At 43.9% G+C, this 15,873-nt stretch overlaps 1 protein-coding gene across 3 annotated transcripts in view; it reads left to right on the top strand.

Moving 5' to 3' along the window:
• The window catches only part of CDC42 (cell division cycle 42), a 35,733-nt gene that overhangs the window by 11,272 nt on the left and 8,588 nt on the right, over nt 1-15,873 (top strand). For all 3 annotated transcript variants that reach the window (XM_068414598.1, XM_068414599.1, XM_068414600.1), the window contains exons 2-3: nt 8,379-8,520; nt 14,232-14,304. In XM_068414598.1, the coding sequence (XP_068270699.1) occupies nt 8,416-8,520; nt 14,232-14,304 (178 nt within the window). In that variant the 5' untranslated portion in view covers nt 8,379-8,415. The remainder of the gene's footprint in view (nt 1-8,378; nt 8,521-14,231; nt 14,305-15,873) is intronic.

Raw genomic sequence — 15,873 nt, 5'->3', positions numbered from 1 at the left:
GGCTGCATGGGCAGCTTGCTTGGGACATGGCTTTCCCCTTTTTTTTTTTTTTTGAAGTTGTAGAACTTGAAACATGTACTGCTGGAAGCTTAGGTTCAGGCTTTTAAAATTCCCCCACCCAGCTGTCTTCACTTCCTATCTTGTGTATGTCTCTGCCTCACCAGTTTGTTGTGAGGAGCCTTTACAAAGATGTGCAAAGTAGCTGTCCATTCTCACATAATTAGAAAAAGAAAGTTGCATTAAGTGTAGGAGATATCAGTTCATCTCAGTTGCATTTTGAGAAGAGATCTTGTACTGCTGCCTTGGTAATTCATAGTGTCTTGTCCAGAAACAGGTGCTTCAAAACCACATAAGTGTTGGGACACACAGGCTCTGTTGAGTGGCAGACTTAGGGATGCTCCAAGATCCCAGACACATACTGTATCTCGAACAAGGATTCCCATAATGGTAGCAAATTTTGTGGGTTTCAAGAACGACATCAGCCCGAGAGCTAAATTAGGTCTGTCATGGCGCTGGTCCCGGTGTGTTGGTGATGGTGATCCCGTGCCTCTTCATACAGCTTGCTCGTGTGGGCCTGCCTAGATGGTTCTCATTCTTGCATCCAGCACCAGGTTGAGACTGTGAGTGTGGGCAGGCTGCTGGGAGTCTCTTCAACTTCAGAGTGAGACCTGCCGGCTGCAGAGCTGGATCTTCACCTGAATTCTTGTGTTCATCTTGACACCAGCTTAGCACAACGAAGCTGTTTTTGGCCGTACATCTCATAATTAGACACCTTCCATATAAACCAAATAGCAACACTTTTCTGGAGCCTGTCTTCCTTGCGGAGTGCAAATTCTGAGGTAGGGTTTAAAGGATTGTCTGAATTGTTAGTGGCAGTTAAAAAAAATAAAACAACACTTAAAAAGAAATCTCTTTTTCAAGATCCTGAACTGATGTGGTACAAAATTGTTTCTTGAGTCCATCCCTCTGCTTTTTGCAGGTTTTGCCTGATTCTAAGGGAGTGCAACTGCTGTGCTGGTTTGAAGTTTAACAGCCTTTTTAAGCTCTCCTTAAGAAATTAAATACCCAGGCCTTAAGCTCAACTTGAAACTTTGGGAGCAAACACATTTGTGTATATCGCTTGTGTGCCCGCAGTAGTTTGAGCTGCGGGCAAGACAGGCAGGTGATCTTGGCCATTAGGTGGTTTAAAGCGTAATATATTCTTTTAAATTTCATTTACCACATTGCTGGCAGATGTGTTTAGTTCTGGGGTGAGATCTCCATGGAGAAGCTTCCTAGCGGGTTGAAAGGGGGCCTTTGGGCTGGAAGATGTAAGTAACGTCCGTAAATGGCTGCTGTGTGGCTGCAGAGGAGAATACTGGCCATGGTAACACTGCTCTTGAAACCAGTTTTGCCTTCTGTGCCTGCTGCTCTTTCTGGAGTTCATCTCTTAATCAGAGAGCGGTTTCTGCTGGGTGTTTTGCGTCATGTGTGTGACAATATCAGTGTACCAAGAGGTCTAAGGTCGTTTAACTCCAAGCTTGACAGCTGACCTCGTGCGGTCTCTTCATTAGTGGTTTGCGATCTTTACAGAGAACTGGGGGGTTGCGTGCAGAGATCTTTGCAATGAAGTGTTTGCTGTGCCAGGTTTGTGATCCCGGTGTGCAATTAGTGCTGGTAGGTATCTCTGGTGGGGAAAACACCATTGCTTGGTTTATAGTAGCTGATTATCTGTCTTAGGTGCCCTTGACTGGGGAGACATGTCAATTTGAAAAGCAAAAGTGTTAGTTTGTAGTAGGGATAGAGGAGGTGGCAGAGGGCAAGTAGCTTGAAATGGTAGAGCAAGGGTGCCTTTAAATGGATGTAATTAACCTAGAAACAAATTATCAAATACTAGCAAATACTTGATTTAGAAATGTGTGGGTTTTGTAAGTTGTGAAATGAAAGTAGCGTGGAAGGGTAGAAGCAGTTAACAGAGATCAGCATGATTAAAATCCTGTGAATATTGTTCCTTTCACTGGGGACTCCTGAGTGCTTTGAGCCCACAGGAGTTAGGTGAATAACCTGTTTACTGTACAATTACATTGTTTGAGGGGAAAAAAAAATAGTCTTAATTTTAATCTTCAGAAATGGCTGTTTTCTTGCAGTGTGGAGCAGGCACTCAAACAGATCTCAGGCTGTGACGGGCTGGTTAAGCTTCGGCTCGTGAGTTAATGGAGTGTACTAAAGAGCATCGTGAAATGGTTCTTGGTCATCAGCCGGCAGTTGCTTGCAGCAGGCTGCGTGTAGCAGGTACCTGTGATGAAATGGCAGCAGTTTCAGTCCCGCCTGAAAGAGGAAGTCGTGGTGCTGCTGAGGCTCGACAGGAAACTGGTGCAGGATGTGTAGACAGATTTGACAGCTCGGTTTCCTTTGGCTAGGAGAATGTACACATTTTAACCTGAAAACAGACTTCAGTAGCTTAAAAATAAAAGGAATCTTAGCAAGCTTGAAGGCTTGTGGTTTCTGTATCAAATTGCTTGTACGGCAAGAGTGAAGGCAAGATCCTGCAGGTTCTTACCTCTTGGATTAGGAGAGAACACTGATTGTGTACAAAGACCCACAAAATTTCACTTAATTCTTCACAGTCAGGGTGCTGCTAGAATATATTGTGACTACTCTGCATTACAGGCAGTTTTTAAAACTAAGGAGCTCCCATAGGAACAGCACATTTCATACGCTTGCTGTTAAAATGGGAAAATTAGTTTTGCACAAGAGGGGCTGCAGTCCTCAGTGTTGGGATGCCTTTGGGACAGCATTTCTTGCAACTTGTGCTTAGTAAATGGGAACCCGCCATAGGCACCATGGATTTCTTCAGCCTTTTGTGATCTGTCGGTGTCTTCTGGTGTGTGTACAGGCCTGTGTGGAAAAACTGTGGAATTTCCCATTTTCCTTTGCACTAGGAGGGATTGCCTATGCACAACATCCCACTGGAGACTTCAGTTAACTGTTCAATGCAACACTTGCATTTCCCAGTAACTACTTTTTGGGATTAATCCTAAATGCAGGTCAGATGTCTTTTTTATAAAAAAATGTAACCGAGCTTTAAAGCAAAATTCTGTAAAATGAGCCTGTTGAGTCTGGAAAAGGGCCATCTGATGAATAGGACAAAGTTTACAAGGCTTTGTAATCTCTGGTTTCCAGGATGCTTGATCCTAGCTCTCCAGAATACTGTGAAATCCTGCTGGTGTCATCATGTGCTGAACAGGTTAAAATCCAACAAATATTGAAAGTATGATCGGTTAACATGTACTTTACTGAAGCACTGGAGTTTTTATGATTAGAATGCAAAGAGGCTTGAAAAAATTAATTCAGTCTTCTTTAAAAGAAATCTTTAGATCTCGTTGAACAGAACTAAGTCATACTGACTTGCGTTACATTCCCAGGTCTTTATCAGCTCTCCTCTCTGGGCTTGGCCAGATGGCTCACGATGACATACATGGCTCAAAAGCCACTCGCTGCACTCAGACTGGGATGACTTCAGTGCTTGCCAGTCTTGTTTCAATTCCCTCAGATACTTACAACACCTTGGAGTGTTTTCTAGGCCTGCTGGGTGTTGTGTGTGTCGACTGCCTTTTATTAGGCCACTGTGGAGGGGGAACAAACCCAAATCCCTTCTAACTTCTTTGTCTCTCCCTCCCTTGGCGTTGCATTCCGGGGATGAGTTACTCTCTAGTCATATCTCATGTTGGAGTAAATGACTTTTAAACCATGTCAATGATGTACGTGTCTTTAAAGCTTTTCCTATGGAAGAGTAAGTCCCAGGATAGTGCATTTAAGCTCCTTAAGAATGAGCTTGTTTTCAGCTGTGTTCTGTGGACCTCTTAGAAGCGGAAAACATAAAGTAGCTCATCCAGCTAATCTAGAAAGCCTACTAATCCAAGTAAAATAACTTATTCAACCATTCCACTTTCCCACTGGTAAGACTTTGGGGGCCTGTGCTTAAGACTCTCAATCTGTTTAAAACTTAGGCTATCTTATTGCAGTATTTAAAGATGAAGTTATGTATCCATTTAAAAAAGAAAAGGGTGAGGGGATCCCTTTACCTAAAGATGTGCTCGAATGCTTTTTGGTCATTTAAAGATGTAATCCTGAAGTGTCTCATGGGGTGGGGGGGGCAACTGTGTGAGAGCTGTGGTAGTCACTTGGTACATAGAGAACTTAAGAGTGGGCCAATTCAATGTTTTTCGTGGTAAATTTTGTTAATTACTTCATTTAGGAAAAAAAAAAACCAAAATGAACCCCCTCAGGCTTTTCCCGGTCCCCTGTTGTGCAGTTCAGGTTCTGCTTTATGCTCCAGAGTGAGACCTCCGTTTATTTGCACTCTGTTTTGTTCCCACTGCCAGAAAGCTCCGAGATTTGGTCAGCTGGTAGGAAAAGGCAGTGTGTGGTTTGAGTTCAGAGCCTTTGCCTCACGCTAACACCCCAGTGCAGGGTGGTACACGTTTGCATCGGTGATGGGGACCGTGCTAACCCTTTATTTTAGGAGTGAATGAGGTGCAGGGTGAGAGTAAGCAGTACTTTTGTAGGAAATACTCTTAATTTGAACTGCTGGTGTTCTCTGCTGTACAGAGTAGTTACGTAGATAGAGTTGATAGTTCACTGCAGGAATCAGAATGGGCTGTTGCAGGAATAATGCAATCTGTGTGCAAGGCGTGTGTGTACAGCTTGTGCTTTATCTTAGCTGGAGTCTTTGACCTGAGCCCTTACTGGAGTACAGCAGCTTCTCTCCCAGAGCCAGTGTGGGGACGTGTCTGTGTCTAAGGAAAAAACCAAGGGTTTGCAGTACAGCCATGTGATCTGATGTGTTTTCTGATACTGTGTTTTCATTTTGTTGCTTGCTTGATACTCTCTGGAGTAGTGAGTTTTAAAGAGTAAAGTAGTAAAAAAACTTCCTTTTTTTTTTTTTTTCTACAAAGGCATATGTGAACTTTTCTTGTACGAGTGCATATACAGCGTTTTAAGATTTATAATTACTCGTAGATTGGTTGTTGCAATGCATAGGAAGTGCTTCGGAGTCTGGATTTTTCCTCTAGTGTGCTTTCCTACAGTGTGGAGCTGTTGGAGCGAGTCCAGAGGAGGCCACGAAGATGCTCAGAGGGCTGGAGCCCCTCTGCTGTGGAGACAGGCTGAGAGAGCTGGGGCTGTTCAGCCTGGAGAAGAGAAGGCTCCAGGGAGACCTTCTAGCACCTTCCAATGCATGAAGGGGCTACAGGAAAGCTGGAGAGGGGCTTATGACAAGGGCATGGAGTGATGGGACGAGGGGGAACGGTTTTAAACTGAAAGAGGGGAGATTGAGATGAGATATTAGGAAGAAATTCTTTGCTGTGAGGGTGGTGAGACCCTGGCCCAGGTTGCGCAGAGAAGCTGTGGCTGCCCCCTCCCTGGCAGTGTTCAAGGCCAGGTTGGATGGGGCTTGGAGCAACCTGGTCTAGTGGAAGGTGTCCCTGCCCGTGGCAGGGGGGTTGGAACTAGATGGTCTTTAAGGTCCCTTCCAGTTGAAACCATTCTGTGATTCTATGATTCCAGGTTCTGGAAAAAGGCTGTCTTGAAGCAGATGTGTAACCTGCGAATTATGGGTAAACAAGGAAATACAAATAATTGGGGCAAGAGGGTAGAGGAGGAGATAGAGGAGGAGATAGAGCAGGAAGGGAGGGGAGGAATGCAGAGGGAGGAGGAGGTGTCTGCCAGTGGGAGGGCAGGGTGGAAAGTGAGGTTAGGTTTCACAGTGCTGTTAACCTGGAGATGGATGGGCTGGTCCTCTTGTGATAGCACTTGAGGTGAGTCAGGACAGCTGGAGCAGAGATTTCCTGAGGCTGGGTGGGCAGTGTGATGAATTCCAGTCGAAACTGAAAAAGCATACAAGATGTGGCTGGAAAACGCAGTCTGGAGAGTTGTTTTGTACTAAATTTATTAACTGTGAAAGGGATTCACGAAGGCTGCTACCTGTGCTGTGCAGCGACGCAGCTGAGTGCCTGTGTTTGTAAATCCCAACCCAAAAGGCAGATGCTGGTGCCTTAGTGCATGGGTAAGGCTGGCGAGCTAGGGAGGCACGCTGGTAATTTAGGCTGGTTTTAGCTGGAGCTCTTGAGTTGGTTAGCTGGGCCTGATACCTGGTTTTATGTGTTTTCCTTTTAAAATCTACATAACAAGTGACTCATCCCTTTCCACCTTTTTTTTGAGCATGAAGCCTTTCTTAATTTGGGACTGAGCTGCTCTGTTCCATCGCCTGCTTTCTTTCTGGTGACTTTATTTTTATTCTAAAATGTAACTTTTAATTTGTGATCAGTGCCACCAGTGTGGCAAGGCAGAACTATGTGAGCACCTTAGCAGGTGAGGCATAATATTACTTAGATATAAACAGTTGAGCTGACCTGAATACAGAAGATGTCTTTTGAAATGGAAACGACTGCTTTGTCCTTCTGAGTAAATGTGTGTTTGCTTCAGGGCCAAATTTCAGAGCTTTTTGTAGTATTAATGAAGAGCCTGTTGATAACGGCTTCGCTGTGCACATTGCTGTGTGAAACTGAGGTCTGCTGCGTAAATCAACAGATTCTGTTATTTTGATATTGAAATATGGCACCAAGTAGAGGACTGGTGATAATGCCTGATGCCCTCGCAAATCCTTCATCACCTCTGTATATGTTGAAAGCAGATGTATAGATGAAGATGGATAGATAGCAGCGTCCTGAGTGCGTGACGTACCTAATGCTGGCTGGTGTCCTGCTCTGAGAAAGAGTCTGCTGTCATTTCCTAAAATTGACTGCTTGTGGATCTCTGTGGCTTGTGGGAATGATGGTGATTACTATTCCCCTACAAGTACGGTTTTTAGGAACTTTTGAGGATGTTTATTATCAAGGTAATCTGTCCAAATTATCAAAATATCAATTATTATCAAGATCTGTCCAAATCGTTGAGCGTCCTTGCAGCATGTGAAGAAAAGTTAGTGATACAAGGTTTGTTTTGAGTTGCTAACAGTTACCTTTCCTTGCAAGTGTGGCGATGTGATGTGCAGGATGAAATAATGTTGCTAGCTGTGACCAGAGAGCTCAAAAACCTGCAATTGCGTTGTATTTCTTCCACATCACTCCAAGAAGTGAAATCCCCAGCAAATGCAGAGTTCAGTAGGGGTCAATTTGTGTTTTTTTAACGCACTTACTCAGAACTGCCATGGCAACATCCTTGCTAGGCTAAAGCATCGCCACCGTTCTGAGGGTAAATTTGCTGCAGTGGATGTCTCTTGTCCTCTCCCCCCAGACCCTGGAAGTGGGTGACTCAGTTTGCAAGTCTTTGTTGCTGTAAATAAAAGTACTTCCAATAATATGGAAGTGTTGAAAGTCAGTGGGAGCTTTGCCACTAGGCTTGCTGGGGTGGGGATTTCACACCTGTGTGTGAATGAATGGCCAGAGGTACTTTTCTAATTAAAGTAATATATTAATGAAGGGCAGCTGTGTCTGGCACTGGAGGTAGGTAACATTTGGAGGAGTTATTGATGGCAAATACTGATTTAGTTCATGTGCTAAAGTCTGTGCTGGGACAGTGTTGAAGTAGGTGGGTGCACTGTGATTTTGTAATGTCTGGAGAGTGATAGGATTCCTTGGGAACCAGATGCCCTGCTGAGCTGCTCAGTGTGGTTAACCACTTCAAAGTGGGGATAAAGGTACATTTTAAGGAACAACTTTAACTAAAAGGTTGTAGAACTGTACTTAGGCCTTAAAAAAGGTGAGGGGAGGAGGAATTAATCATATTTGCTTCTGTCTGTACCCGCTTATTTTTATCCCACAAACTAGTTTCGAAGCTCTTAGTACTGTGTTTCCTGCTGAGCTTTCTTTACTGAAGTGCTCTCCAGAGGGGAGATCTCTTGGGAGGCATGTGTGTTACTTAGCAGCTATCAAGACCCAAGCTTACATTTCCAGTTTTCAGTGCATCTGAGGCTGGATGCTTCCAAGCATTAAAAACAGTCTGGAAAAGCCTAAAGACCCTTTTTGCCCACCTCTAGGTAACTAGCCAAAAATCACGCTGTATATTACAGTGACCGAATTTACCTAGTCCTTCTTCCCAGTGTAGAAAAGTGACCACGCCAAACATATTCTTAGGTGGTGTTTGGCAATTGTATGCAGTGGGAGGGGTCTAGCTGTAGGGAGGAGTTATTTGCATTTATGAAAATGAGCAGCTCCCTGTTGTGTGTGTGATGGAGGGAACAGATCTACCCAGCTAATTTAGGAATGTCTTGTTTTCAGATCCCAAACGTGCTGTTAGTGGCTTGGGCTCCAGTCAAAGCTCATCAGTGACACGTACTGCTATCTAGTGAGTATGAGAAACATCTAAATATCTTTATCTCTTTTTTTTCTTTCTTCTAGGTTTTCATTGGAGTTGATATTCTAGTAGACTTCAGCTATGCAGACGATCAAGTGTGTAGTCGTGGGTGATGGTGCTGTTGGTAAAACCTGTCTCTTAATTTCTTATACAACAAATAAATTCCCATCGGAATACGTACCAACGGTAAGTGTGAGAATGGCTCCAGCTGTTCTTTGGGCATGATGGGATAGGGCAGCATGAGTTTCCTTCCTAACTGACCTTTGTGGTGTGCACGCCTTAATACTTGTTCTTACAGCCTGCTTTCCTGTTGGAGACTGACTAATACATCATGGAAAAGTAATGATCAGTCTGATGCACTGCTGCTGCTTATCTTTCATCTTACCTGGTGGTGCTGGGATGCCTTTCCTCTCTCTGGTCAGTTCTTGCTGCTTGACTGCTCTGCAGAATCAAACAGAAGTGTTTGTTGATGGCCACCAGCTGGATTCTGTGAACAAGATTATTTGCAGTTGTTAGGACTGCTAAGTGGAGAGCACACAGCAGGAACACCTGCTTTCCAGCTAGCTCTCTCAGTTCTTGCTACATCTTCATTTTTAGGGAAATCAGTGTTTTATGTTGCTTTGCAACTCTGAAGATCCAGAGGTCGTCCAGTGAACTGTGGAGTGTGGCTAGTTAACTTCAGCTACGCGTGAGAAATATGTTTGGAGTTAGACAGTGCAGTCTCATTCATTTGTACTTCCGAAGATTTGCCAGCTTTGTGTGTAGTCCTTGACTATTTCTAAGTAACCTTTTCTTGAGCTTTACAGACTCAGTTTTTTGAGCTACTGAATCCCTTGAATTATCTAAAGATCAAGTCGGGAGCAGTTTGCTGACTGCCTGAGGCATGTGCATTATCTTTCTAATAGAAAAGTGCTTTTCTTAATGTTGCATATGCAGGATCAGCATACTTACACTGAGGTGGTTCAGTTTTTTAGTGAGGTTGCTGCAAGAGACTTTGACATATAGGTGCTCTTTTTACTAGTTTTCTCTGTTATGGACCTGAAAAAGCCATCTTCTACACATATGCAAATCGAAGAGTTTACCTAGGTACATCAGACAAATTTGGATCTGGAAATGCATTGCAAAGATGTTGAACACCTGCCAGTAAGAGGATCAATCTTTTCTGCTGTTATAAAGCAACCTAAAAGAACAGATGGCTCCTCTGAGATGCCAGGTGGCTCTGCCTGATAGCTGTTTTGGAATAGTTACTTTATAAAGATGTCCTCTTTGTGGAAAAGGAGTTGCAGTGAACATCATTGCCTCTTCTTGAGGTATTGGCTTTGAACACTATCCAAAGATTTTCAACTTGCCAAATTTGAGGTTCGTTGAGAATAAGTCAGACTTCCACAGAATGAAACTGTCTGTGTTTAGTTGTACATCAAGAACTAAAGATGAAAGGACTCCCAAACCTGAGAGTATTCAGGTTGGATGCTGTGGCCACGTGTTAGGAACCTGAGGGTTGCGCTGTAGGTACGGAGACCCAAAGTTCAGCCTCTCTCATGGTGGTCCTCTCTTATGGGCTGGTAGAGAAGAAGTTGCGTTTTGCCGTTCTCAAGTTTTTGAGAGTGGTGTCAAGTATCCTGCTGTGATCCTTCTAGGACAACCACATCCTGTGCTGAACCTGTGGAAGTCTGCTTGCCCTATTTAAGCTATTCTTTATGGTCAAGACAAAATGAAAGTGGTCAGTGAGTTCAGGCAGTGAGTGTTTCTATACTTATCCCTAGTGAAATGACCCTTCATTATGTTGAAAAATGTTATAATCTTAAAATGTGTATTTTAAAAGCTTGAGAGTTTGTCTGCTGTCCTCTGGATGGTAGTACTGTCTATAAATCCCTGCTAAGAAGCAACGTGGAAAAGCTGCTCAAAAGTAAGTGACTTGCCAGTAAAATGTGTTCAGGGTATGCTAAGGCTTATTTCTAGTGCCTTTTAAAACTGTCCCATGTTTCTGGAATAGTATTTACCTGTGAACTTCATGGCTTGAGGAACTCACTGTTCTGGGGATATCACAGGCCTATTCCTAATTCTGTGGATGGCCTGGAGGCATGTTTTGTACTCTGGAAGCTGGTAAGTAACCTCTGATATTCCAGCTAATACTTTTTAGTAATAAATGGGCAAAGAAATACGTTCCCAAAATGAAAGCAAGCTGTCTGAGAGCCACTACAAGAAAGACATGGAGGTGCTGGAGAGAGTCCAAAGCCGGTGAAGGGTCTGGAGCACAAGTGTGATGAGGAGCGGCTGAGGGAACTGGGGATGTTTAGTCTGGAGAAAAGGAGGCTGAGGGGAGACCTTCTCGCTCTCTACAACTGCCTGAAAGGAGGGTGGAGGCAGGTGTTGGTCTCTTCTCCCAAGTAACAAGTGATAGGACGAGAGGAAACGGCCTCAAGTTGTGCCAGGGGAGGTTTAGACTGAAGATCAGGAACAATTTCTTTGCTGAAAGGGTTGTCAAGCACTGGAACAGGCTGCCCAGGGCAGTAGTGGACTCACCATCCCTGGAGGGATTTAAAAGCCATGTAAATGTGGTGCTTAGGGACATGGTTTAGTGGTGGGCTAGTAGTGTTAGGTTAATGGTTGGACATGATGATCTTAAAGGTCCTTTCCAACCACGATTCTATGACAAACCTTAATGTCCTCAGATCTGTCTGTGGCTGAATAAGGACCCTAGAGTGGGTAGGACTCAAACTGCTTAACAAAAATCTTTAAGCAGGAAGAGAACCTGGAGATAAAGTTCTGATTTTGAGAACCTGGTAAGTACTGGTGGTAGCTCAAGGCCAGTGTACCAACAAACACCAGGAATCCAGCTGCAGCAGCTGCTGTGAAGTCTCTCTCACAGGGTGGCACCCTTCTTCCTTGAGGGTGTCCAGTGGTACAGGGCACAAAGCAATTAGTAGAATGCTTTAGCAAAGTAGTAATAATCTGGCTTCAAACTGAGCTTTGTGTGTGTGGGCACTGGGGTGGCTGGTGTGCACTGCCTGTGCTGTTGCCCTGTGTATTTGTGCAGCGAGGTGGCCAGAACATCCATGGAGAATGCACCAGTTCAGACTGATAGATGAGTTTCTTTCACTTGTCTCTGTGTTTTGCAGCTGTTTGTCTTTTTTGAGGATATTTCCCAGTGGGAGATGGGTTTCATACTGGTACTGCACATGGTTTGTCACCTCGTGTTTTTGACGTCATTGCTCTTCTCAGAAAAAGCAGCAAGGGACATGTCTGTGGGAAGGCACTGGCAACATTTGGGTAGTGGCGGATCAGGGGTGAGTCCTGTAACATAGAAGCTCGTGCCAGCTGCTGTAACGGGCTGTCTGGCACTGGCAGGAATTGAAACTTCTTGTTGGGCTAATTGTTGCTCGGGTCTTTAGGCTGTTTGGCACAATTGAGGGTGAAATTGTCTGTGGATTATGCTATGAGACTCTAGTTGCCAGGTTTGTCTGAAGACTTGTAACCCTGGCTGCCTTAGGGCTAAACCCTAGACCTTTTCAATAGTAGCTGTACCTTAAAGAAAAAAAAATTAAAGAATCCCATTTTGTAGATATGGAGCTTAAAAAAAAAAATCTTAATGAGGGAGAATGCATCCTAATCCTCCTAAAGGGCAGCTACAAGTAGTAGTATTGACTTCCTGTTCACTGGGTGAAAATGAGGGGATATCTTTGGGGAGCTAAGCTGCCAACTGTCTTCTGACATCTGAAAGCAAATCACAGAATCAACCAGGTTGGAAGAGCCCTCTGGGATCATCGAGTCCAACCGTTGCCCTGACACCACCATGTTAACTAGACCATGGCGCTAAGTGCCATGTCCAGTCTTTTCTTAAACCCCTCCAGAGATGGTGACTCCACCACCTCCCTGGGCAGCCCCTTCCAATGGCTAATAACCCTTTCTGAAAAGAAATGCTTCCTAATGTCCAACCTGACCCTCCCCTGGCGAAGCTTGAGGCTGTGTGCTCTTGTCCTATCTCTAGTTGCCCAGGAGAAGAGACCGACTCCCACTTCACTACAACCTCCCTTCAGGTAGTTGTAGACTGCAATAAGGTCACCTCTGAGCCCCCTCTTCTCCAGGCTAAACACCCCCAGCTCCCTCAGCCATTCCTCATAGGTCAGACCCTCCAGACCCTTCCCCAGCTTGGTCGCCCTCCTCTGGACCCGCTCCAACACCTCAACATCTCTCTTGAAGTGAGGGGCCCAGTGCTCTGACCTTCAGCACGGAGCATGCTGGTTTCTTGTTCTGTACCTAGCAATAGATGAGTTCTCATCCTGACCTGTCCTTTGGAGTCTTGAAGTAGTAGTCATGGTGTATCGAATATGCTCTGTGAATTGCCTTTCACCCTTCTCCAGCCTGAAGGTCTTATTTGTAGCTGGACACTTTCTGGGGTGTTCAGTAAGGCAAACTCCGTGCAATGTGTAAAGGATTGGGCTGCAGGTCATGGACATGAGCGTTGAAATCTCTTGCAGTACTGCAAAATCTTGAATGCTAATCCGAAATAGTATGAGAGGTGGACTTCTGCTGCTATCTGATGTTCCTGGGGATATGCAAGCATGCTGTGGCCATGGCTGCTTTCTCAGTCGCTGTGAGTTGTGAAAAGTTGAAAAAATCAGTGTGGTGTCAGGTATTGCTTTAACCAGGACAGTCAGGTGGAAAGGAGACAGATCTGAACTCCTGGAAGTTCAGCTTTGAAGTGCTGTCTTGCTGGTCTTATCTCAGTTTTTAGTGGGATTTTTTTTCAAGGATCTAAGCTCTTACTAAAGCCCTGGTAATAGGTGCATGTGACTGCTTATTTCTCCACATCCCTCCCTCCCTCACTTCCATGAAAAGCTTTTCAGATGACTGCCAGCCTCTTTAATGTTGAAGTTTACTTCAGCTGCGGGAGCTGCTCACACTTCAGTTTTGTGTTGAAGCAGAGCTTCCCTATCCTTATTCAAAGATCTCAGCTGTCTCTGAGTAACCTTGCAGCACAGTATGCAAGGACAAGCTTGTTTTTTTTTTACAGTGGGGAAGTATTTTTTGCTAAAGGTACTTTCTGAAATTCTGTCTATTGCGGTTCTGAAGATAAAATGGTTATTAAAATTAAGGATACTGATCTCAGTATACTCCTTAGTGCTGAGTATGTGGGTGTTGAAGGTCCTCATGCTCAGTTTTGTTGTAAACAAGTTACTGGGGGAAGCATTTTTGGTAGTGTTAGCTTTTGGTAGTGTTAGCTTTTAGTGCAGCGAGTTTGCCCTTGAGGACAGGACTGTTGTGCCAGATGCTGCACAGAGACAATATAACTCGGTCTTCTGGAGCTAGATTCTTCATTTAGATTGAGAGTGAATTTGACAGACTGATTTTTGACCAACTGTCTTACTTCCTCCAAAGATGGAGGATAAATTCCTGTTGAAAAGATGTATTGAATTCCCTAGATGTTTAGGAAGATGCACTTCAGAGAGCTCGGGTCCTGTGAGAAGCAGCCCCATAGCTCTGTGCCCTCAAGGGCAGGGCTGAAGTTTATCGGTTCTGTCTTTGTGGGGACGTGTTTACTGTGCCAGACCAAGTGTGAAGGTTGACATTTCTGTGGCAATGTGGGAAACCTCTTTGCAATTGCAGGCAAGAGCTGGTGCAGGTGCTTTGCTCAGTGGCTTTTACCCTGTTACATGCAGTGGTGGACCTAGTGTGCCTGTGCTTTAGGTACCTCATGGAAACAGCTCTTGCATCCCTATTCCAAATTGAATTGTCCTGTTAACAGCCTTAATGGTAACAGCACTGTAATGGCTTCTGGTATCCTGTGCAGATGACTCTTGTACAAATCGGAGGTGGTCTGGCAAGGTGAGTAGGATGATGGTTTTGAAAGATGGCTTATTCACGTCCTCTTAAATGTGTTTCTCTTTTCTTAACAGGTTTTCGATAACTATGCTGTAACAGTGATGATTGGAGGAGAGCCTTACACCCTAGGCCTCTTTGATACTGCAGGTGAGAAACCAAGTGCTTGTGTCATTGTAACTGCCCAAGACTTAGCTGAGGTGATGTTGAACATAAAGACATAGGTTTTTTTTTTTTTTTTGTAATGAAAGGGGAAAATCTTTCTTGATTCTTCATTCCTGACCTTTGGGGAGTTGCTAAATTGAGTTTATTTAAAAAACAAAACAAAACAACACAACAAAAAACCCCAAACCAAAACAAGAAAACCTTCCACTTCTTTTAGAGCTGTTTTATTTTGTGACACCAGATGACAGCTTTCAAACTTTCACCTCTTATCTAGGTGATACCTGAAAGATAAGGGGTTTCCATGTTTTCAAACAAAATTAAAGGAGCAAATTGTGTTGAATAAAATATGTGGGTTGTATGTGGTTTTTGTTTAGTAAATAGCCTATTTTTTGACGAAATGTCAAGACAGAATGACTAACATTAGAACATTTTAGATGTGCATATCGCACGTCTCTGCATTCTTAACATGGATGAAATCAGGATGTGTGGAGTTTCATAAGCCCTCTCACTGTGGGCTTTTTAAAATTAGCAATAAATCTGCAGGCTTCTTTGTTTATGGTTATTAGATTGTATCTCAGTTTCTGGCTGGAGAAACGTACAATGATTAAACAGCTCCACACATTGCTTTGCACTTGTGAAAATTTAGCAAGAAAGGGTAGAAACTGGTTCAACTGCTAGTTACCCAGTCCCCAACCTGTAATAATCCCAAAGGGGTATGGCAGCATCTGGTTTTGTAAACTCTCCTTCAAGAGAGTCCTTCCAAAGAGCTTAGTTGATAAGCTGTTACCGAAAATTGTCTTGATAGAACTTAATCTGACTGTTTCCAGCTGTATTCTTACAGATGCATCATTAATGTCTGTCTTGATTAATGAAATGATCTTAGGCTTCCAGTGAAATGCTATAGCTTCAATTAGCTCTTCACATTCTTCTCCCAAATGTGATTTGTGTGTTAGTTATTGCAAACTCCTTAGGTCATGGATAAGGAGTTAAGTAGAGAAGAGAGGCTCCTTCCTGACACATATTGTGTAGGCTCCTGTAGGGACCAGTGCTTAGATGGGTCTCAAATACAGCGTTCTAGTGCCTGCACGGGTACAAGCTGTGTTAGGTCCTTCTCTGCCTGTTTTCCTGCTGAGGTCCTCTGGAGACTGTTGTGTGTGTAGATATGTATATTCATGTGCTGTCTATCAACATGAGAGCAGTAATCCAGCGAGTAATTCTGAAAACGTAACCAAGTGGCTTTAGTGCGTGTAGGTAACTCTACGCACTTGTGAATACAAAGGCCTTCCTTCCGGAGCTGGGCTTCTGAAGTGGGAAGCTGTTGTTCTTTAAAGGTCACCTGCTTTTTGCTAAATAGTAGCCACAAGTTACAGAATTTAACAATGGATAAAACCTCTATTACTAAATGTCAAATCAAACCAAAAAAGTCTTTGTGTTGAACTTGTACTGTGAAGACAAAGATTTTGGTCCGTGCTTAGCTCTTCTGTGTCCAGCCAAGCATGATAGCTGTAACAAGCTGTTTAGAACTCTGACTTCAAACTGTAGATCTTCCTCTAC

This window comes from Nyctibius grandis, chromosome 17 (assembly GCF_013368605.1).
Source record: "Nyctibius grandis isolate bNycGra1 chromosome 17, bNycGra1.pri, whole genome shotgun sequence".
NCBI lineage: Eukaryota > Metazoa > Chordata > Aves > Nyctibiiformes > Nyctibiidae > Nyctibius > Nyctibius grandis.
This window is presented reverse-complemented; position numbering and strand designations above follow the sequence as displayed.